This window comes from Narcine bancroftii, chromosome 1 (genome assembly GCF_036971445.1).
Source record: "Narcine bancroftii isolate sNarBan1 chromosome 1, sNarBan1.hap1, whole genome shotgun sequence".
NCBI lineage: Eukaryota > Metazoa > Chordata > Chondrichthyes > Torpediniformes > Narcinidae > Narcine > Narcine bancroftii.
Genome location: NC_091469.1, coordinates 195550171 through 195574420, shown reverse-complemented (window position 1 = coordinate 195574420; position 24250 = coordinate 195550171). Strand labels below are relative to the sequence as shown.

The 24250-nt window shown below is 40.4% G+C and overlaps 2 protein-coding genes and 1 non-coding gene across 10 annotated transcripts in view; 2 read left to right on the top strand and 1 right to left on the bottom strand.

Moving 5' to 3' along the window:
• cfap77 (cilia and flagella associated protein 77) overlaps nucleotides 1-15022 on the bottom strand; it is a 177901-nt gene extending 162879 nt beyond the window's left edge. For 3 of the 5 annotated variants that reach the window (XM_069887127.1, XM_069887119.1, XM_069887134.1), the window contains exons 1-2: nucleotides 14848-15017; nucleotides 14399-14577 (exon numbers count right to left, since the gene is read on the bottom strand). In XM_069887127.1, coding sequence (XP_069743228.1) covers nucleotides 14399-14482 — 84 coding nt within the window. In that variant the 5' untranslated portion in view covers nucleotides 14483-14577; nucleotides 14848-15017. Of the gene's footprint in view, nucleotides 1-14398; nucleotides 14578-14847 lie in introns of all 5 variants that reach the window. The other 2 variants (XM_069887141.1, XM_069887121.1) reach the window with 2 other exon arrangements.
• A 39-nt stretch (nucleotides 15023-15061) lies between these two features.
• The window catches only part of LOC138736901 (transcription termination factor 1-like), a 33173-nt gene continuing 23984 nt past the window's right edge, over nucleotides 15062-24250 (top strand). Inside the window, exons 1-6 of one of the 4 annotated variants that reach the window (XM_069887091.1) lie at nucleotides 15062-15132; nucleotides 15229-15292; nucleotides 16383-18161; nucleotides 20792-20977; nucleotides 21427-21505; nucleotides 23347-23477. In XM_069887091.1, the coding sequence (XP_069743192.1) occupies nucleotides 16415-18161; nucleotides 20792-20977; nucleotides 21427-21505; nucleotides 23347-23477 (2143 nt within the window). In that variant the 5' untranslated portion in view covers nucleotides 15062-15132; nucleotides 15229-15292; nucleotides 16383-16414. The other 3 variants (XM_069887088.1, XM_069887098.1, XM_069887106.1) reach the window with 3 other exon arrangements.
• Nucleotides 18970-19099, top strand: LOC138752177 (small nucleolar RNA SNORA11). The gene has a single exon (XR_011350432.1). It is a non-coding gene; the product is annotated as a small nucleolar RNA SNORA11 (small nucleolar RNA).

Sequence of the window (24250 nt, the reverse complement as noted above, 5' to 3'; positions counted from 1 at the left end):
GAAAGTGTGGGTTAGTAGCTCCTTGATGGCAATATACCTTCCTTGTTCTAGGGCTGCTGGAGGAAATCAATTATCCAGGCTGCCATGTCCAGGTCGAGGGAGCTGACCACATTGGTAGTAGTGCGTGTTGTCCTTGGAGATCCTTCAAATAACAAACTGCACCTCAGCTTGCTGGAACCATATCCGTGGTTGGGCTGTCCAGAAACAGGCCAGTTTCAACACTGATCCATCGTCGGGTCCAAAATACCATTTGTACTGGTCCCCACTGTAGTGGGGTCACTACTGCTACAGCCAGGTTATAGCTCATGGTTATAACTTTAAAGACTTACACACATATTGTTTCTGTTACTCAAGAAAAAAAATACAAAAATGCAAACCTTTTAGTTACTAGAAATGTGGATAAAATAGTTTTATTTAGGATATTAAATTAGCTCCAAACAATAACAATAAGATGAACTATCCTGTACTAGCAGTATAATCAACTGGAATTAGGCCACAAGATAATATAGCCCCTGGTGTGGTGGAAACAACAAAATCACATGTAATTGGTGCAGATTTTGGTGAGGTTGTCAGATTTCCTGTGAGGACACCTCATTTAGACTGACGGTTGAGTACATCATAATAGGTACATCTTACAGATGCTGCCATACATTCCAATATTTGGCCACTACTGAGTTTGAGAGTCTGCCAAGGCCTGCAAAGCCCATGTAGTTCCACCTTGCCGAACACTGTCTAATTTCATTTTCTTTACATTGTCAGGTAGCTTATCAACCTTAATAACACCCAATCCTGCCAAAGTAGCCATTAATATGTATTCATACTAGCTATAGAAGAAGCACTATAATCAATCAACAATAATGGTAAACTGCAAATTCAAGATCTAATATTATTCCAAAGCAAGGTAAAATGAGACTTTCTAGAGAAGGGAACTCTAGCTTGGTCTTCAGTCAAATTACCCTCTATTAATAAAATCATATGGAAGGGCCAAATGATTTTATATCATTGATTTAAAAATTACAGCAACTCATGGTTGGTTATGACTATTATAATCTTACTTTACCGATTTAGCAAGGCTCAATTTTTTTCCTGCTCGTAATATAATCACTCCATTAAAGAGTAATGAAATTGTAAATCATTATGACTATAAATTTTAGAACTTCCATATTAACATCCTGGAAAGATTTAACACAATTTTGGGACAATATCTCAATTCCAGAAACATGCACCATGTCAACCTACTTCGAAAGAAAGTGCAATCAGGTGCATTGATACAGAGGGAAATAGAAATACAGAGGAATTCTGATACAGCATCTTAATTTGACCGAGGTATATGTCTAACTACTTCCTCTGAAAGTACAACATAGAAGAACCCATTCCTCAATATAAACATCAGTTCACTGAAGTGTTTGAACAATTTTGATGTGCCGGAAACAATTTTTTTCTTTTCTATCAGATTCAGAATATCTGCAGTAAATCTTTAAGCTATCTGTAACAGATTGAACCTTAATGAAAAGTACGTTATAAAATTATCATGTATATTGGGTTCTGATAGTGTTTTCATCATAAATCTATCATGAAGTATGTCATTTTCAGTTTGCAATCCATCTTAAATTTTCCTTCCTTAAAGCACTTGATGCATTATTTTATAACGTAAATGAATGGGGTAACTCAAAGTTTTATTTCAGTGGTTCTCAACCTTTCGTTGTTTTAGGTGTGATAGAGTCGGAGGGGCAAGAGGAGGTGGGGTGCATTGCTTGTCAGGGAAAATAGAAGGATAGATTAGAGGGCACATCCACGGAGGCTATTTGGGTGGAACTGAGGAGTAGGAAAGGAGAGGTTACACTTGTAGGGGTGTATTATAGACCACCCGGAGGGGACCGAGACCTAGAGGAGCAAATCTGTAGGGAGATAGTAGATATTTGTGATAAGCACAGGGTTGTAATTATGGGAGATTTTAATTTTCCACATATAGATTGGGAAACACATTCTGTGAAAGGACTGGATGGGTTAGAGTTTGTGAAATGTGTGCAAGATAGTTTTTTACAACAATATGTAGAGGTGCCGACCAGAGAAGGAGCAGTGTTAGATCTACTGTTGGCAAATGGGATGGGTCAAGTGACGGAGGTTAGTGTTGGCGAGCACTTCGGGTCCAGTGATCATAATGCCATCAGCTTCAATGTCATTATGGAAAGAGAGAATTCAGGGCCAAGGGTTGAGGTTTTTGATTGGGGAAAAGCTAGATTTGAGGAGATGCGAAAGGACTTGCAGGGTGTGCATTGGGACAATTTGTTTTATGGGCAGGATGTAGTAGAGAGATGGAAGTCTTTTAAAGATCAGATTTTGAGAGTGCAAAAGCTTTATGTTCCTGTTAGGTTAAAAGGAGGGGCAAAAGGTTTGAGAGAGCCGTGGTTTACAAGGAATATTGGAAACTTGGTTCGAAGAAAAAGGAAGGCGTACATTAGATATAAGAAGCATGGAGTTAAGGAGATGTTTGAAAGATACATTGAATGTAAGAGGAATCTTAAGAGAGGAATTAGGAAAGCTAAAAGAAGGTACGAGGAAACTATGGCAAGCAGGGTGAAAACTAATCCAAAAGATTTCTACAAATATGTTAATGGTAAAAGGAAAGCTAGAGACAAAATTGGTCCCTTAGAAAATCAGAGCGGAAAACTATGTGTGGAACCTAGAGAAATGGGGGAGATATTGAACAGTTTCTTTTCTTCGGTATTCACTAAGGAGAAGGATATTGGGAGATGTGAGATAAAAAAAGCAAATTGGGTAAATATGGGGAATATAGAGATTACACTCCCTGCCCGGCCCCGGTCCGGGCGAAGGGTAGGCGGCGGCGGCGGCCCCGATCCGGGCAGGAGCAAGGGGGAGACGGCGGCCCCGGCCTCGGTCGAGTGAGGCAGGCGGAGGCCCCGGTCCGGGCAGGGAGTGGGAGGCGGCGGCCCCAGTCCGGGCACAGGGAGAGCAGCAGCGGCCCCGGCCCCGGTCCGGGCGAAGGGTAGGCGGCGGCGGCGGCCCCGATCCGGGCAGGAGCAAGGGGGAGACGGCGGCCCCGGCCTCGGTCGAGTGAGGCAGGCGGAGGCCCCGATCCGGGCAGAGAGTGGGAGGCGGCGGCCCCAGTCCAGGCACAGGGTGAGCTGCAGCGGCCTCGGCCCCGGTCCGGGCAGTATGGACCGACCTAGGAGGGGAGGCAGACCCCTCCAGCCTGGGTAAGAAACCTGCATAGGAGAAGGCCACTCCGATATAAAACCTACGACCCAAGGACCTCGCTGCCACGTCCCAGCTTGCTTGGCCACGGCACACGAACCATGGGTGTAAAGGGTGGGGACAGTACTGCGCGCACTGCACTCCACCTAAAAGCTCCTTTGCGCAGGCCCGAGGACAGGTCCACGTCCTCCCCCTCCACGTCCTCCCCCTCCACGTCCTCCCCCTCCACGTCCTCCCCCTCCACGTCCTCCCCCTCCACGTCCTCCCCCTCCACGTCCTCCCCCTCCACGTCCTCCCCCTCCACGTCCTCCCCCTCCACGTCCTCCCCCTCCACGTCCTCCCCCTCCACGTCCTCCCCCTCCACGTCCTCCCCCTCCACGTCCTCCCCCTCCACGTCCTCCCCCTCCACGTCCTCCCCCTCCACGTCCTCCCCCTCCACGTCCTCCCCCTCCACGTCCTCCCCCTCCACGTCCTCCCCCTCCACGTCCTCCCCTCCACGTCCTCCCCCTCCACGTCCTCCCCCTCCACGTCCTCCCCCTCCACGTCCTCCCCCTCCACGTCCTCCCCCTCCACGTCCTCCCCCTCCACGTCCTCCCCCTCCACGTCCTCCCCCTCCACGTCCTCCCCCTCCACGTCCTCCCCCTCCACGTCCTCCCCCTCCACGTCCTCCCCCTCCACGTCCTCCCCCTCCACGTCCTCCCCCTCCACGTCCTCCCCCTCCACGTCCTCCCCCTCCACGTCCTCCCCCTCCACGTCCTCCCCCTCCACGTCCTCCCCCTCCACGTCCTCCCCCTCCACGTCCTCCCCCTCCACGTCCTCCCCCTCCACGTCCTCCCCCTCCACGTCCTCCCCCTCCACGTCCTCCCCCTCCACGTCCTCCCCCTCCACGTCCTCCCCCTCCACGTCCTCCCCCTCCACGTCCTCCCCCTCCACGTCCTCCCCCTCAAAAGATGCTCACGAACTCAAGCTAGCATGCTGGAACATCAGAACCATGCTAGACAAGGCTGACAGCCACCGACCTGAACGTCGGTCTGCCCTCATTGCACATGAACTCCTCAGACTTGACATCGACATAGCCGCTCTCAGTGAAGTCCGCCTGGCAGATGTAGGCAGCCTCCAAGAACGCGGCACGGGCTACACACTCTACTGGTCTGGCAAGCCTTCGGATGAACGACGCCTATCTGGTGTAGGCTTCATGGTCAAGAGCTTCATTGCCTCCAAACTCAAAAACCTTCCGACAGGCCTCTCGGACCGAATCATGTCCATGCGACTCCCCCTTCAAAACAAGCGTCACATCACCCTCATCAGTGTCTATGCTCCAACCCTCCAGGCGGAACCAGCAGAAAAGGACAAGTTCTACACCGACCTGCGCAACCTCATCCAACGCACTCCTACAGCCGACAAGGTTGTCATCCTGGGCAACTTCAACGCTCCTGTCGGCAAAGACTCAGAAACCTGGCCAGGAATCCTGGGCAAGCATGGCGTCGGCAAGTGCAACGACAATGGGCGCCTCCTGTTGGAGCTCTGCGCAGAACAGCGGCTTGTCATTACAAACACCCTTTTTCAGCAGAGGGACAGCCTTAAGACCACCTGGATGCATCCCCGATCCAAACACTGGCACCTCCTGGACTACATCCTGGTGTGAGAAAGTGACAAACGAGATGTGCTCCACACCAGGGTCATGCCTAGCGCGGAATGCCACACTGACCACCGGCTGGTTCGCTGCAAGCTCAACCTTCACTTCAAGGCAAAGCCCAGAAACAATAAAGCCCCCAGAAAGAGGTTCAATGTTGGAAACCTGCAGTCAGACGAAGCGAGAGGAAACTTCCAGGCAAACCTCAAAGCAAAGCTCGACGATGCAACCCGCCTCACGGACCCGTCCCCTGAAACCCACATGTGCTACCCACATGGATCACAACAACTAGATCTTTCCCCTCCCCATTCTTTTCCACAATAAGAAGTAAAAATCTCAGATTTGTGAGACAAAATCAAAGGCTGAGGCTCCTCCAGCACTGACACTTGGATTCCACTACCTAACTGATTTGAAATCACACCCTCTTGTCCCTGACCACAGGCCAAATTTGAGGCAACTATTCTAATGGGTGTGACTGCCTCCTGAAACACTATGTCCAGGTACCTCTCCCCTCCCTGATATATTGCAGTGTTCGGAGCTCAAATTTCAGGTCAACAATTCTGAATCTGAATTCTTTGAGCAATCAACACTTGCTGAAGATGTAGTCATCAGGAACCACAATGGGGTCCACCAGCTAAAACACATCACCTGATCCTGCATGTCTACTTTAATTAGCTGTAATTTGGTGACTTTTATATCACCACTGCAAAAGCAGTGGTCTGCGTCTCCTCGCCAAAGCCTCGCGAGCCAAAACCTCAAAGTCTCACACCTACACTGCGGCACTCACACACTTACTGCTCTACACGAGTCACTCCACTTGAGCTTCCCCTCTTTTTGTTATTGTTCCTTACCTGTAGCATTCACTCCAACCAATCACCATTCTGTTTAATATTTGTTCCTTGTTCTATCATCAAAATAGGGAATACAAGTAACATTCTAGAAATTGCTGAAAATCAGTATTTGAAGAGAGGAGAGAATTCAGTAAAATGGTAAATACCAGGCAATTGATATCAAGCAAATTTTTGGAGCTCTGGATTCCGATGGATTTCATCCTTGGTTATTAAAAAGTTGGCTTGTAAGGTAGTTCACACATTGGTTTTAAAGTTCCAAAATTAACTACATATAGGGAAGTTTTCATGACATTGGAAAATTGCAATGAAATTCCTTTATTCAAAAAGAGAGATAGAAAACAGTAATCTGTAGATCATTTAGCATAATGACTGTCATCGGGAAAAACCATGTTGTTAAAGACATTATCGCAGGGCACATAAAAATTCAACACAATTAGGCAAAATCAATGCAGTTTTACGAAAAGGAAAATCATGCTTGATTGATGTTTTGGAATTCTTTGAAGTAGTACCATGTACTGTGAATAGAGGGAATCTAGTAGATGCACTAGAATTTACTGAAAGCATTTGATAATGTACAACATTAAACATTATCGCAGAAATGCGAAGATGTAATATATTTAAGCAAAGATAGCAATGCTACATTAACTATAATCACAAGGCTGGGTTCCAGAGTCGTATTCTTCCTAGTTATTTGCCTCCACCAGCATCTTATGCCACATGGTTTCCAACTCTTTTTCCAAAACTTTCAATTTGACCCCCACAAGGATATCAGATACCTACACTACATTGACTTGTATTGCACTACAATCACAGCATCTGCAGACTTTCCTCTGTAACTCACTGTGTAAATAGTAAAACATATTGACACGAATTGAAGATAGTTGGCAAACAGGAAACAGAGTAGGCAAAAATGGATGTTCTTCTGGTTGTCAAGGCATAATTAGTGGTGTGCATAATTAGGAATTGCTGCTGTGGCTTTAAATCAGTGGGGTGTGTGAATATTTTGGTGGGATATGGGGCTTAAGAATATTTTAATGGGGCATAGGAATATTTTGGGAAATAATTAAAACAGTGGTTCTCAGCCTTTTTCCTTTCCACTCACATACCACTTTAAGTAATCCCTTTAAGTAATCTCCATAAAAATGTTTATGGTTCTTTGTAATTGTTATACCAAGGTAGATCAATAGATTTTTAATTATCTTAAAAAGGAAAATCATACATTAATACAGGAGAATTCAAAGGAAGATGTTCACTTTTTTGCAAATTCAATTTATATCCTGAAAGTTGACTAAATTGTGAAAATAATGAGGAAGGGAGGCAACTGGATTTCAAATGAAAAGCAAGATTTATCTATTCCAATATCCCAGGAAGAGTGGATGACTATGTGTGAGGATAGTTTGACTCAATTAATTAATATGAGATATAGCTTAGTTCATTATAATTTTTTACATCAATTGTATTCAACTCCTGAGAAGTTAAAAATGATATGGTTTTAGTTCTTCATTTGTATGTTTTAGATGTGGAAAAGAAATTGGTACTTTTTTTACATTCAGTTTGGCTTTGTGAAAAGATTAAGCCTTTTTGGTATAGGATAATGGAGTTTTTGGAAGGTTTATTAAAATTTAAATTAATACTTGATCTGTTATTATTTTTATTGGAATATGCCACAACATTGACTTTTGGTTTAAAACTAGACAAATTTCAAATGGCATTTATTCGGTTAGCTCTAGTAGTTGCTAGGAAATGTATAGCGATTATGTGGAAGAATGAAATTGAATTAAATATTCAAAGTTGGCATACTGAATTGTGATTTTGTATTCCTTTGGAAATTATAACTTATAATCTGTGTAATAATTATTCTTTCTTTGTTAAAGTGTGGAATCCTTATTAGAAATGTGTGGGTTTGGAAATATAATGGTTTTTGATTAGATGGGATTGGCATCATCCGCAGCATCAAACTATTGATAAATATGTATTTTAACCATTTTATTTTTTGGGGGGAGTAAATATTGGAGGGGGAGGTTGGGAGGGAGGGAAGGGGAGGGTGGAGAGGGTTATATAGGGAGAAAATCTTGTTTTGTTATATTTTACTCTTTATTTGTATCTTACCTTGTTAAATAAATAGTTTTAAAGTAAGAGATTATCTCCATAAGACCTTGTGTTCAATCCCTTTCTTCCATATCCCCAAAATGTCTTTGCACTCATGAAATGCAATTGCTAATGGTTCAATCGCCAGATCAAATAATAAGGGACTTAATGGGCATCCTTGACAAGTACCACATTGTAGATTGAAAGGCTGAGATGGTTGTAAATTAGTAAGAATTGTGGTGGATGGAAGTGAATACTTTAATTTTCTCTATGTAATAAAATTGAGCCAAAATTAAAATTTTCAAGAATTGTAAACAGATATCACCATTCTATTCAATCAAAAGCATTTTCTGCATCCAAACAGAGAATACACTCAAGAATTTTCTCAGAGGGCAAATAGATAATATTAGGCAACATATATTAAAATAGGAATATCAGTTTATAATAACCCCCATCTGATCCTCAGAAATAACTGATGGTAAAATGTTTTCCATTCTATTGGCTAAAATTTTAGCATCAACGTTCAGTAAGAAAATTGGTGTATAGGAGATTGTGTCTTTATCTTTCTTCGAAATTAAAGATATGCAAGCTTTATCATGTTTTAATGTGACTGATGAATGTTAATGTTGGGAATGTGTAAATATATCAGTTTTACATTGATATTCCTGCTTAACGAAATAAAATTAAAAACTTGAACATGACGCTGCTTGAACTATTATTGAGGCTGATATTTGCAAAAAGGCTTCTATGAGGCTCTGTCCCTTCAGTTTTACCCTAAATTCATAAATTGCTAGGAGTGCTAAGGCCATTCTGCTAGTCACATAAATTAAATATGAAGTATAGGCAAAAAAGTTAGAATTATGATGCTTTAAATCTTGAGCAGCATGAACATACTGGTTACCTTAAATGAGATGCAATTGTGCTGTAGCTGATACTCACCTATTGTGAAAAATTTCAATTAAAAAAAAATCTGAAAAAGTCAATAAATAAATCTTACAATACTGGTTGGTTGATCTATTAGAAATGTTTTTTTCTTCTGGCTAACGTCTGGATCATGTTGCATGTCTGAGCTATGAGGAAAGCTTCTCCACAAGAAATGAATCGCTAGACAGCTGGTCTTATAAGGCTGTTAATGATGCAGAAAATGAATTTGGAAAATTATTGTGTATTAAACTGTTGAAGTAGAACTTGGGGATGTGATCAAATGAGTGAAAGGTAATTTTATAAGATACCTACTGGTTCTTAACACTACATCCAAATGACATTAAACGTAGAGAAAAATCTACTTCCAATTATACTGCAGCTAAACATAGTAAAGCATTCCAAGGCACTTTTCAAGTGTATTATCAGCCAAAGACTGACATTACACTGCATGAAGAGATAAAGGGGCAGACAGTGCAGTTGGAGGATCATTCTTAAAGGAGTGTGGAAGATAGAAAGTGTGCCAAATATGTAATTATTAAATTGAGGAGTAAATAAAGCTAGAAATAGGGAAATGCAGAGATTTGAAAGGTTGTAGATGAACAAAGGCAGTGTAATTGAGACAAAATTCCTGGAATCTCATTTAAGCTGTTTCACTGGTGTAAAATCATGTGGAAAACCAAGTGGAAAATCAATTGCACAGACAACCCAATAGGAAAATTACAGACTTTGTGGAAGGTGCAGCAGTCTACTATTTTCCTTTGCAAATAATTTTTCACTAAAATTGAAAGATGTAGTTGAAGGGAATGTATACTACACAAGCAAATGTTAGCACTAATTTCTTATTTACACGTCTAAAAAATGGAAATAATAGCCCAATATTTACAAACAGCATCACAATCAAAAGTTAAAATATTCTTCAAACACTTTCTACCTTGCTAACCTACTCAAGATGATGCAAAAATGATTTGTTGTTTTATGTTTATATTGTAGTGGCCTGCGCATGGAGACACGGATCAGCCAGCAAAATGGGCGATGAACGCAGCAACCACGTGGATTTGGGGATGACGCCAGCAGCCGTACCAGGTGTCCTTTGCACAGCGGGAAGATGGGGAACTCTGGCAGGAATGTAAGCCAATCCCAGGCTTGTGCTCCAATGATGCAGGACACTGACATCAGCAACTGGGGCCCATATAAAAAACCAGTCTCATTTCGCAAGACTTTGTGTGTGTGTCATTCTTCTCCACGCTCGCATAGTGCAAACGCTAAATTGGTGACCCCGACAGTTGGACCTGAAGATGACAGATCAAGTGAAGCCAGTAATCATCCACGTGGACACTCTCAACTTCCAATGATTTGGGTGTCACAGCCACACATGTGGTTTAAGCAGGCCAAGGCTCAATTCCAGCTTCACCACAATGCCGCCACCAACACCTGCTACTTCTACCTCAATCAGGACACAGTGGCAAGAGTCATAAATTTCCTGTGGCAGCTTCTGGAGCAAGGCAAATACGTGGCCCTCAAAGAGCTACTAACCCACACTTTCAGGGTCTCCTAGTGCGAGCTTGACATCCAGTTGTTGCATATGGACAAATTGGAGGACAGGGCCCCATCTGCCCTAATGAGCGAGATGCTCGCTCTAACCGTGGGCCACAAGCCTTGCCTGCTCTTTGAGCAAATCTTTCTGGAGCAGCTGCCTGAGAATATCTGACTCTTGTTCATGGACAAGGATTTCAATGATCCTTGGAAGGTCGCAGCCCGGGCAGACGTGCTCTGGAGAGCGAACATAATTATTTAATTATTGTTGAAGTGTTTATATTTTTGTTGATGATAGTTATATAGCCAGAGGAATTAATTTTATTGCAATGGAGTCATTACATTGATCTGGCAAAAAGTATTTTATAAGCTACATTTAAAATCAACCTACCTGAAATCTCAAGGGAGAAAAAAAATGAAAAGCATTTGTTGCTAGATCTGAACAAATCATGGTCATGAGAAGCTTGTTTGGAGAATAAAAACTGAGGATGAGTGTACTGAATGTGATGTGATATGATAAATGATATGTTTTTTTTATCATATAAACATATCATATAAATGCACAGATGCACTGAAATTCTTACTTGCTTCAGCCATACAGACACATTAGATACACCACCAACAACATTAGTAGAAATTAAATTACCACAATGTACCACAAGACAAAAATGTTATGTGAAATGCCAATAAAAGTTACTGCAGTGTAATGAAAGGTGATGTGATCATATTTCTGTGTAACATCTTTTCTTGTCACAATAAAAAGTATAAAACAAAAATACCATTCTGCCCAGAATTTATGCTTCACAAGAGCTTTCTTAATGATCACAACCTGCTAATGTGTCCTGTGGTAAGAAAAGTTAAAGTAAATTTTTATACTTATTTTTAATGATGAATTTTCCTCAGCTTAAAACTGAACAGTAAAATTGTAAATATTATACGTTGAATAATCCTTAGTAAACAAGTCTACCTTTTAAGATGCATAAATTTTGGCAAATCTCATTTATGTACAGTATTCTCCATTTTACCATATTAAAACATGTAACTAATAAAACAGATTATTTCACATTTTTCCATGATATTTCACTAATACATTATTGTTAGAGACATTATAAATTTGTATTTCCAATTACAAGTAACATTTTGCACAGAATTTTGGCACAGGTTAGATTGTATCTCATTTCAGCTGTTGCACTGGCGCCACCAAGTGGAAAATAACAAACCTACAATGTGCTTACTGTAAGATTTCCTGGAACAAAGTATAAAATTGGATGACACTCATTTAGATATTAGTACTAAAATGTTTTCAAATTATATAATTAATAGTAAAATTAACTGTCAAACTATAACTAATACTCATTAAGGCAATCAGTAAATGGAAAATAAAGTTAAAATTATTTATTTGCACCATACTGAGATATTATTGTCCCTGCACACTTGACCCTGAATCCTCAAATATTTTTTTCTCTTCATTTTAATTTTCTATTTTCAAATGAGTGAATAAAACCCATTCTTAATTGGGAAGATTGTGTACTCTAAGCCTTCATTATATTCTCTATGGGTGGGCAACACATTTCTGACTTGAGTGTGGCATTCCTCTTTCAGTAGTTTTTATTTTCTTTTTTCCCCCTTTGACATTCCTTCTCCTCCTCCATCAGACTTTTGACTTTTTGTCCTCTAGTTCTTCTCCAGCCTTGACATTTGAGATTCAACAGATTACATTACCAATGACATACGGATAACCGAGACTCATCCAGATCATTTTAAAATAAATTTTATTTAGACAATAGCACTGTAACAGGCCAATTCAGCCCTATGAATCCATTAACCTACACCCAGGTATATTTTTGAAGGGTGGGAGTAAACCGGAGCCCCCAGAGAAAATCCATGCAGACACAGGGAGAACATACAAACTCCTTGCAGAGAGCGCAGGATTCAAACTGTGAACTTTAATTTGGTATATCAAAAAAGGTGCCAGGTTGTGGCGACTTCTGTGAGCACCTTGCATGACTCACAAAACTAAGTTTTTACTGTATCTTGATACATATGACAATAAATAATTCAATTCTTGCGTATTGTACATTACTTATCAGGATGGTGTGAAACATGGCCAGATGGTGCCGTTTCAGATCCAGCAGGAGCTGAGACACATCAGCCAAAGTGAAAGTCCAGGTAAAATAGCAGGAGTTGAACTTGAGTAGGATGGTCCTCTCTCCATATGTGCATATGCTACTATAATTGGTTGCGGTGTGGGACGGTTGCGATTTCCAAAGTGCAGGTGTCTCGGTTTGAGTAGGGTGAGACGCTGACCTCCACCCCTGTGTCCACAAGGAAATACTGCACCTGAGTGCCGGTCCCATAGACAAAGGAGGCTGTCTTGGTGGCCAACCATCATAGCCATCAGCAACGGCCAGCCCCAGTGTTTCCTGGATGGGAGCAAGGTGGATGGCAGTGGTGGGCTCCAGAACCCCATTTCTGATGATAGAAACACAACCATTCCGAGTTCAAGTCTCCATCTGCTGCGGCTGTCGCCGGCCTCCTCAATGGATTGGGGGAGGGGTGGAGAGAGAGAGAGACGAGTTGCGAGGGGTGACGCAGAAATTATGTCAATGGACGCCCCGCCATATTGCTTGGTGTGCTACATGATATCCGCACGGGCTGCTAACTTGTGTGGGTCACTGAAGTCGTCATCCGCGAGAAATAGGCGGATATCTTCCGGCATCTGTTCGAGAAGTATCTGCTCGAACAGTAAGCAGGGCCTGTGGCCATCCATTAACGCCAGCATATTGTTCATAAGGGTGGATGGCGTGCAGTCACCCAGGCCATCCATGTAAAACAGCTGTGCTACTCATTCGCAGCAGGAAAGGCCAAAGGTACAGATAAGGAGTGCCTTAAATGCCTCATACCTGTTGGCGGCTGGCGGTTGATGCAAGAAGTCAATAATTCACCCGGCAGTCTTCTGGTCAAGAAAACTGACCATGTAACAATATCTTGTGTAGTCTGCGGTGATCTGCCTGACCCGAGACTGGGCCTCAGCCTGTTCAAATCAGACTAGAGGCTGTGAGGTCCAAAAGGTCAGCAGCTTCAGCGAGACTGTGTTCTGTGCACTCGTGTCATGCAACATGGGGTCCAAAATGCTGGTTTTGGAACGTCAGGGTCACCACTGTGGTTGGTGTGCTGTGCAGTGAATGAAAGAAAAAAAATCACACAGAAGCTGTGATTGACTTGAACCAACCAACTGACTTTACTGGAACTCTCTGAGAGCTTATCAGCATCACTCCCATGATCCTTTTCAGCCCCTCCCACTGGGACCATTGTAATGCCAGCCAGTGTGAGCTTGCACTTCCATGACTTGGTTTGCTTGTGGATCAGTGCAGCTTATGAATTGTAGCCTATGCTTAAAAAAGTTTCAAATAAATTCAATAGTCAAGGTTTTGTATGTATTGTACTATGATCCATAGGTGAGATGTAGTGACAAAGGACACAGTACAAAGGTAAACTGCACTGTCCTCAGTGAATTAAATATTTAATCATTAATGAAGAGATTTCTTAGCCAAGGGTTAACAAGATCCACTTAGAATTGAGAGATAAATCACAAAAGCTTCATTCCAATGGTTCTCAACTCTTTTTCTTTCCACTCATATATCACTTTAAGTAGTCCCAATGCCACAGGTGCTCTGTGATTAGCAAGGGATTGCTTAAGGTGGTATGTGGGTGGAAAGAAAAAGTTTGAAACTACTGTTTTAATCGTCCCTAATTGACTCGTTATGTGCACGGTTTCATAACTCCAAAGGAAATGGGCCAATGACAATTTTTATCAAGCAAAATATTTCATTAACAATTGGGTCTAGAGCAGTGATTCTCAACCTTCCCCTCCCCCTCATATACCACCTTAAACAATCCTTTACCAATCACAGAGCACTTACGGCATAGGGATTGCTTAAGGTAGAATGTGAGTTTAGTGGGGGCAGTTTAAAAACCACTGATCTAGAGTTTCTGTCTGCTCTTCCATGTTTTAATCCTCACTAAACGATCAAACCCTTTCCAAGTATATTTGTGCAGAATCAACACTGCATTCCGCAAAAACAAACAATTGGTAACAGATTTTGCATTTTGTTTCCCCATTTGCACAGATTGTGACTCCTCAAGTCCTTACCTTTATTAATAGAGGATTAGTCAACATGGAATCCCTGATCATTCCAACACGATCTGTCTCCGGCCATAATGAAGAAGGCAACATCTCGGTCGGAGCTGCGCTATTCTGCAAATAGTGGCCTTCCAAATGACAGCCCAGCACACACCACTTTGTTTTCAGATACGGGATAGGTGGTTGCACTGTGGAAACAATAATAATAAAAAAAAACAAGATCCCTGACATCAAAACTTCCAACTATCCCCATTACAAATGTTCAGGTCATTAAACAGATTTAGTTTTAAACATTATATTTCGCTCTGGTAAATCGAACTGTCAAATAATTGAATAAACAATAATGCACATTTCATAACTTGAAAGTGTTTTAACTTTCATCCCTGTTTTCCTGGGAAACTTCTTCACGTCATGTCAATGGAGCATTACCTATTGCACGTTATTTTTAATAACTTTACCTTACACGGTTCTCAGAAATCAAACCAAGCTGGACGTCTCGTTTCACTCTATCGAGAGGCTGAAGAAATCGGTCGGAGTCCCCTCAAAACAAGAATACTTCCGCAGTTGGGGAAGGGTTCCGTTACCCTGGCAACCCTATCCAACGCCTAATCCGTTGCCAGGGCTTGGCGTGGCGACCTCTCACCTTTCCGTGGACTTCCACCTCGTGGTGGCGTTGCCGTTTCCGTTTCCGTTTCCGGTACAAGAAGTGCCTTCGCTGAAAAATGGAGGCTTTGGCAGTTAATGTGGGTCCCGGGCGTTATTAAAATGAGAATGGGATGTGAAGTTCAATAAGAAGATCTGAACTGAGAAAGTTTTCTTTTTTTTCCTCTTTGTGTTAGACGGACTGAAGAAACGTCGGGGAAGACGGGCGGCGAGGGAACCTGTCGGAACTCTGACCCATTTGTAAGTCGTCCAAACCATGTCCTTTGGTCCCGAAGCCCTCACGTCCTACAGGTTTCATCGTTGGCCAAAGACCCCCTTGACAAGGAAATAGTCTTCACCACAACAGCTGCCTTTGGCTGTGTCAAAGTATGTTGGACGCCAGTTTGAGCTCTTCCCCACAAACCAAGCAGGTTTCCATTTCTCAAATAGTCTCTATTATATCAGTGGTTCTCAGTCTTTTTCTTTCCACTCACATACCACTTTAAGTAATCCCTATGCCAACGGTGCTCTGTGATTGGTAAGGGATGGCTTATGTGGGTGGAAAGAAAAAGTTTGAAAAACACCGTTTTAATTGTACCTAATTGACTCGTTATGTGCAGTTTCATAACTCCACAGGAAATGGGCCAATGACAATTTTTCTTAAGCAAAATATTTCAGTAACAATTGGGTCTAGGGCAGTGATTCTCAACCTTCCCTTCCCACTCACATACCACCTTCAGCAATCCCTTACTAATCACAGAGCACCAATGGCATAGGGATTACTTAAAGTGGTATTTGTAGAGAGAAAAAGGTTGAGAACCTTTATGTAACCTGCTCTATATTGAACTAATAAACCCCTGATGCCACTAGATCTTAAAAAAAACTAACTTCTCTAAAACAATTACAGTCCCGAAATGAATGATAGTTTTTAGAAAGAACACTTGCGTAGTGAGAATTAATTGTTACAAAAATATTAATTATTTAGTGGGCGGGAGGGAAGTGCATTTGGAGATTTGATCTCGGTATTGTAGTGACAATTACACATTCAGAGAGGGAGCCATTTGGATAATACACCGTAGGTTATTCCTAGTATACATAATATTGTATTTGTATCAGAGGGAACAAAAGAATTCTGATGCCTACTTATTTGTACTACGTATCTAGGACATTCCAAATAATCTGGAGATTGAGTAGAATTAAAGCATCTTCAAAGAAATGTAGTTCTGATCAGTATCATTTTCAAACTGGTTTCATTCCATGTCAAAAAAATATAGGAATTGTATATTGATTTCTCATGTGGAATGATTCAAAATGTTGCTTTTGTTTAAATCGATATGTTTTCATTTTTGAGAGCAGGGTGTTACATTTGAGGAAAGCTACAATATGGTCCATGATGTACAACATAAAGTGAAAAAATGTAAATATGGTGACAACACAAAGAGAAAAATTTCTTCTCAGTTTCTGGAAGACAATCCGGAGACTTCTGCTGTAGAGTGTCACCAAAAGATACAGAGTCCCATGTTACATGGACACCGAACACAAAAAAGGAAAAAATGTACTGTGTCATTAAAAGATTGTGGAAGTTTGGAGACAGTTACAATTGACTCTGAAAAAGACTTAAGTCTATCTGTAAAGGATGCAAGAACAAAAAAGAAAAGGAAACATGAAAATAAAATGAATGGTTCCAGATCAGAAGGGCAGTGTAATGGTTCAGATGTCCAAAATCTCAATTTAGGAGACTATAATGAAAAGAAAAACAAGAAACGGAGAGAAAAATGCACATCATTAGGAGGGTATGATAGTTCTGCTATGGGAGATCTGGTGCTTAAAAATCAACTTAATGATGAAAAGAAACAGAGGAAAGAGAAACATATTATCGGATCAAGGGCTGCATGTGACAGTTTACAGCAGCAAAATATTAGGTTATTTGGTCAACAAAAAAAGAAAAAGCACTATTCCAGGCCACTGGCAGGTGATTGTGTGATGGGCACTGAAGATAAACAAAAGAATAACAAAATTCACCATTTGTACATGGAAGAAAAGGAAGGTATTTTTAAGAGAACAACTACTGAAGAAAAGAATTGTGGCCTTGAATTGAAAGGTGATGATATTTTGGGGATTTCTGCAAAAGGAACTCTACAATCAATGAACAATTCAAAGCTTCTGAATGGTGAACGTGGAAAAATGAAAAGGAAGCACCGTTCCATTTCAGCAGAGAGTGGGGATGTGTACACTCCATTAGAGACTTTACAACCTATACAGAATTTAATAGGGAAGGTTGGCAGTCAAAAGAAGAAAAAATTCCATTCTAAGTCAGGAGATGATGATTCTGCGACCATTACAGGGAATCCTTACAAAGAGAGTGAAACTTCAGAATCTGCTGAAGTTAATACTGAAACTTCACCCAAAAAGCGCAAGAAAAAGAAAATGTGTGACACCACCTGCAATGAAACAGAAATTTTACCAAAGTTTGAGAAAAAATATAAAGAAACCAAAGTGTTGCCATTTGAAACTGTTGTGGAAAAAAATTGCAGTCCAAACTTATTGAAAAATCCTAATCAATCATTAAAGAAACATAAAGTGAAATGCAAAGGAAGTGGGATTTCACAGAACACAGCCCCAGATCACTCCATGACTATCCAAAATACTGACACTGTAGGGAATATTGCAGAACAGACTGAGCAAGCAGATCATAATTCCAGCATGATTTGCCAAGAAACTGTCAAAATCCCAAAAAAGTTAAAATGCAAAAGACACAAGAAGAGGCATTATGGATCTGTGCACTGCTCTGGATCGAGCAGTGAGGATACATTACAGGTAGTCGTTACACCTGAGTCCATTACAAAACCAAGTAAGAATTTGAAAACCCAGAAGAAGCACAAAAAGAAATGGAAGCAACGACAACATGTAATTGTGTTTGATGATAATATTGACAACACATTTGTTGAACGGCCTCAAGAAAAGGATATGTCTTTTAGTCAAGATACACCCAAAGTCATGCAAATATCTAAATCCCAGCTGGTTGAGCAACTCAAAGATTTTGATCCAAGTGTTGAAAACATGACAACTGGGACACTATACAACATGTATAAATATGATCTTCCACGGTTTGAAAAATTTAAAGAGGAAGGTAAAGCTTTGTTTACTTACTTAACACCAGAACTGTAATTTGAGCAATTTCTTGCATATTTCCAACCACAATTTTTTCAATTTTTATTCCTATTTAAGGAATTGTTGAAATTGAGGTTTTAATTAATATTTATTTTAATATTTGTAAAGCATTTGATGATCAGCTGTACAAGAAATAAATTGATTTGGAATTTATAATTATGCAAGTTTGTAGAGCAAATTTGCTGTGGTAGAGTTCAACAAACTGAATTTTTTTGAATTAAAGAGTTGGTGTTGTGCAGAAGACCGTGGTCCTTCATGTTTGAAATTTATTTTTTTGTGAACTTTTGGGTCTCTGGAATTAGACAACATGGAGAAGTGGAGTAGGGATCCAAGGAGATTGAAGCAAACTATCATTAATCTTATCCAGAGTCATCTTGGTTATAAAATGATAATGAGCTTTACCTACAAATCTTGTACATTTAAAATGTAACTTCCATGCATCTCAACGGCCCATAAAACTTTTGAGATGTAGAATTGAAAATGGAATAGCTCCAAGAATCTAATCCAAATTGCTGGCTGATCCTTTTATCCTCCATTTCCATTTGTGTCCAAAATCAGAGCATCCAATACTGTTCAAGGTAAATAATTCCAAAGATTCACAATCCTCTGCTCTTGCAAATTAATTGTTTCAACAACCCGCATTGCAATTGTCTTCTACATTCCTCTTGTCTTGGAAGAATAAATAAAAGTTACTGCAAATTCAACCTAATTGTTTTGCAAATATGGAAGTAAATTATAAATAGAGTATGAATAAGAATTATTGCAATTTGGTGTGCACAGAGCAGCTGCTTTGGAGGTCCTAGCTAAGCTGTTTATAACACACCATAGAGAAACTTGTCTTAAAATTGCAAATGGATAAGCTAAATTCCATTCTGCTGTAAGTGACGACAGACAGGATTCAACATTTAACTAAATTATAAGGATGCATTACTTAACTTGGCATATTTGGTGATACTATAGAGGAAGCTACCGTATATACAGTATGCATGTAATCATCAATACCATGTAAAAGTCAACCTCCCTATTCTTGGCCCAAAAATCTGGTATTTTCCATATATTGCCATCTCTCACCTAGGCTGAGGCCGCCTGCCCACTGGAGCTCCCAACCACAGATTCGCATAGCCCCCAACCACCCTCCCATTCAAGATCCTGGTGCCACGCTACAAACTCTCGCCTAGGCCCCAGTTGCCTGCCCGCCAGAGGTCCTGACGCCCCAACCACAGATTCTCACCTAGGTCCTCACCACCCACCCATCCAATCTCTTTATCCCCCAATCACCCTCATCAGAGCTTCTGACGCCCTGACCATGGACTCATGTCTAGGCTCTGGCCACCCAACCATCTGAGCTCCCAATCCTCCGACCGTGGACTCACTTAGGCCTCAGCTGCCCGCCCATCCAAGCACCTGACATTCAGACTTACCACCTGGTCCCAGCCACCCACCTGCCCATCTGTGCTCCCAACGCTCTGACTGCCCATACACCTGAGCTCTTGACGCCCTGAACACGGACTCATCACCCAGTGGCAGCTGGCCATCAGCACTCCTGATGCCTTGAATAATGCAGGTACTTACCATGGTCAAAGTAATGGTAATTTAGTCAACCCCCTAAATTTTACCCTAAAAACTGGTCCACCAAATTGGACGATTACACACATGTATGGTATGCATGTGTAGGTAAAGGTGAAAAAATATTTCTTCAGAACAACAATATTCAAATTATTTATGATTTTTCAAGGTTTTCACCAGAGTTTGAAAGATCCTACATTGAAATTTTGTCCATGGAAATAATTATAAAGAGGGTTTAAACACTTTTATTGCTCTGCTATCTTTACATCCAATATTAGAGTGTATATCTTTCTGAATACTGGACTGAATTACTTTCAAAGTTAGTTGTTTTGTAGCAACTAATGAAAACAAGGCAAATGATAAATAAAATGTTTGACATGTCAATCTATTTTTATGGCAGCAAGTGAAATATAGGCCAGGAGAGGTCATTGCTCCTCTTCTAATAATAGGATTGTGCAGACAAATTGACAGATTTTATCTGACAACACCATTTCTTCACTGCTATATGTATATATGTGTTGAGACAATGTTCTTCAAACAGCAGTGTTTGAATCAAGAACATAAAATGTTGAACTGAATAGTAGGAACTTAATAATAGTATATTTCACAGTGGGGAACACAGTTGCCATAATGGTTAGCAAACCTTTACATTGCTAGCGTTCGAGACCAGACTTGAGTTCGAATCCCACATACTCTGTAAAGAATTTGTATGCTTTCCCCATGTCTGTGTGGGTTTTCCCCGGGGGCTCCGGTTTCCTCTCACCATTCAAAACATACCAGAGGTGTAGGTCAATTAGGTGGCACAGGCTCGTGGGCTGAAAGGGCCTGTTAATATTTTTTAATATTTAAAAAATTTAAACTTGATCAGGAATATTCTACTATTGTAGAGGGAAATTAATGGTTATGTCTCTGTTACATCTCCATCCCCATATTTGGGGTTAAGAGATAAATTAAAAATAACTTTTAGTTTTTTTTTAGTAGTTTTTAATGTCAAATCTGGTACTTTTGTATTTTTTTGTGCAGGAATTCCAATCCGAAAAGGCAGATTTACAAAGAATGAAAATGAGCAGTTGCAGAAAAACGTAAAAGAATTAATGGAGCTCACTGGAATTCAAAATGAATGGGAATTATTCCATGTTCCTGAGTCTGCTGATGAGATGATGAGAGTAAAACAACTAAAGCAGAATAATTTATTCTGTATTAAATTAGGTACACACAATGGTTCTGGTTTAATTTGAACCCTGCCCTATAATTGGGTGTAGTAGCGTGGCTTCCAGATGTTTTACTTTATTAGATTAACACACCCTCCTACAACGGTGACATCTAGGTATTTTAACTACTTGCACCTTGCATCTTTCTAATGATAATAGGTTTTGCTTTGGTGGCCATTGTTTTTGGTCTTCCAGATGTTTTACTTTATTAGATTAACACCCCCTCCTACAACGGTGACATCTAGGTATTTTAACTACTTACACCTTGCATCTTTCTAATGATAATAGGTTTTGCTTTGGTGGCCATTGTTTTTGGTCTTCCAGATGCCTGTTGGTTTCAATTTTGTTAAAAGCCACAGCAATTTCCATACTTTATTGCATTGACAACTTGACCTTTATTTCATCCATTGTTAATGATGCATCAATTTATATTGAAAATCCTTTTAGCTGAAGGCATTCCGAGGCCATGGAAGTCCGTTTATCAGCGAGCTAAGAAGATGTATGATCCTAATCGATGTAAAGGCAGGTAAGCAATTTTATATACATTTTAATTGAATTATGTTTGTTGTGAATGAAAACAAATGATATCTTCTGTGATAATTGTTGTGGATTTTAACATTTTATTCAGGCTGGCCGATTTTGAAATTTGTAGGAATGCAGGGTTGGCAGAAGATTAGAGAACTTTCAGCACTTCGAGATATTTGTTTTTTTTTTGGCCAGGTTTCTTATTTCATGATTCTCCAACTTCTCTGGTAACTATCATATCTGACAGTTGACTAGGTACTTATTTGAATCAGCCACATAAATACTGTGGCAACAAGAGCAAATCATAGTCTTGATATCTTATGGGAATGACTTGTTTCAAAGTCATCTGCAAGACACGGGACAGAAATGTGTTGGAATACTATACTCCCCATTTGCCTGAATGAGTGCAGTTCTAAAAGCATTCGTGAAACAAAGCAACATTCTGCATGGTGTGCACCTCATCCACCATCAGAACATGTCTGTAGTATGTGCCACCCACTTAAAAAGCACTTTTGTTATTTGCATCTCAAAGACTACCTCCAAGAGAGACAAGCCTAGCAAGTACCCAGAAAGACCAGCTTCCCCAGATGTTCAACATGCTGACTTGGAAATGTATATCATTGTCGGTGGGTCTAAATCCTGAAACTTCCTTCCCAATAGTATTAAGAAATGAAAGAATCAGAACATCTCCAGTGCTTGCTCTATCATTCAGTTTCTCAGCTTATACCTCATCCTCTCCTTCTTGCACAATCCCTAAATTTCTTTGATCTTTTAATATCTAAAAAATATTTTACCATCTGGCTTGAATGTACCGAGTCTCCTCCATTCTCTTGGATTGAGCATAATTATGGATGGGAAATAAATGCTGGCCTTGCCAGTGGTACCTGCTTCCAATTAAATAAAGTTATTGTTATAACTAATTTGGTACAGCACAATTTTTGTGGCTTAATTATGCATGATTTTTACCATCTACTATTTGCACCTCCTCGATCAAACAATAATTAAGAAATGCTGTCAGGTATATAATGAAAATGGCTGAATTATGCTCTGTGCCTTCAAGTGCATAACTGTGTAGAACCAGTAAAGAATTATTAGTGAACACACGGTCCATTGACTGCTTGTAAGTGATCATCAACCTTGGGTCATCATTGATGGGAACTGTTGAAAGCAAAAATGGATAAAAACTGTTTGAGTTTTGTAGATCACCTCAGAATATTTATTACAGGTGCCAGAAAACACTTGCTGATAAGTGTGTTCCACCATTGGTCATTGGTATTAAGCAGTCAAGAGGATTATTGCACTAATAGCATCTGTGTTTTCCCCCCCCCACCCCCCCAATTTCTGGCTACACTCTTCAAATGCCCCCATTGCTGCTAGCAATCAACCCTGCCATTTTCAAAGATTTGTTCTCTTAGATCTCTAACAATGGTAATTGCAAAGTGGAAAAAATATGTAGTGAGTGGTTAAAGCTCGAAATGCAGTGTCAGGGCTGTAGTGAGGGACAATTTCATTGTAATGTTCAAAAAAGAACTGGGTAGGTATTGGAAGGGATGAATTTTGCAGAGCAAAAATGAGAAGGCAGGGAGTGTGGCTTGATGAAGCGCATTGAATGGATGCCTCCAGTCTTGTAAGCAATCTTTTAAATTAATTGACACTAACTGAGTTTCTGCAGCATATTGGTTTTTTTCTCTAGATTCCAGAATCTGCAGTCTCTTGTGTCTTCAGCTAATTTTTTTGTTTCTAGAAATTTTCCCACCCCAGAATTTAAACTTTTCGGTCTATTGTTGCTGGGTTTAATCTTGCACCTTTTCATTTTGACAAAGAAATACTGTTTCTTTATAGATACACAGAAGAAGAATTGGAAAAACTGAGTCACTTGCAAATGATACACGGGAATCAGTGGATTAAAATAGCCAAACTTATGGATCGAAGTGATGCATCTGTTTTAAGTCGGGCAAGATTATTAAAGAAATGTAGGTTAATTACTATTTTTTATTTCATGTAAATATATACTGGTAGTCTTTTTAAATTAACTTTAGCTCTTTAATGTAAAATAAAATTTAAATTGTGTGTAATTGGAAAACAATAAATGTTTTGTTTAGGGTAGTTGTGTAATTCCAGACACTATTTACTATTTAAAAGATTAATTGATTATAAATTGTTAACACTTTTGCTTTCTACTCAGTAATTCAACATCCCACTCTATAGTAAAGAACTGACGATTTGAAGTCCTACTACTGGAATGCTTGGTCTGACTTACAATTTTATATTTAGCAGCACCAACAAAGCCAGATTATTTCATTATTCTGGTAATTAGCTCATTGTTATGTTTAAATACATTAATATTATTCCATATACTACAATAATGGTTGTACTACAAACACTTGCTTTGAGTGCTATTTTAACTTTTTGCTTCTAATAAATACGGAGAGTCATGTGATGGAGTAGTGGCCGGTAGGAGAATACCAGCCCTCTCTAGAAAAGAAGGAAAAAAGTGAAGAAAAAGCAAAGCCCCAGACACACAAATCACAACAAATAAAAAATAAAGGTGTGGAGGAAATGACAACAAAGAAAGAAAAGCCAAAAACAACGGGAAGAAAAGAAGAAGGAAAGTTGCCGGAAGAGAAAGGTGAAGGCCTTACCTGTACGAAGAAGCAGGGACCCGCCGTGGAAAGAGGAGCCCACTCCCTGAGGTCACTGGAAACCCCGCAGGGTCGTGACCCACCGAACGCTTGACTGCAAAGAT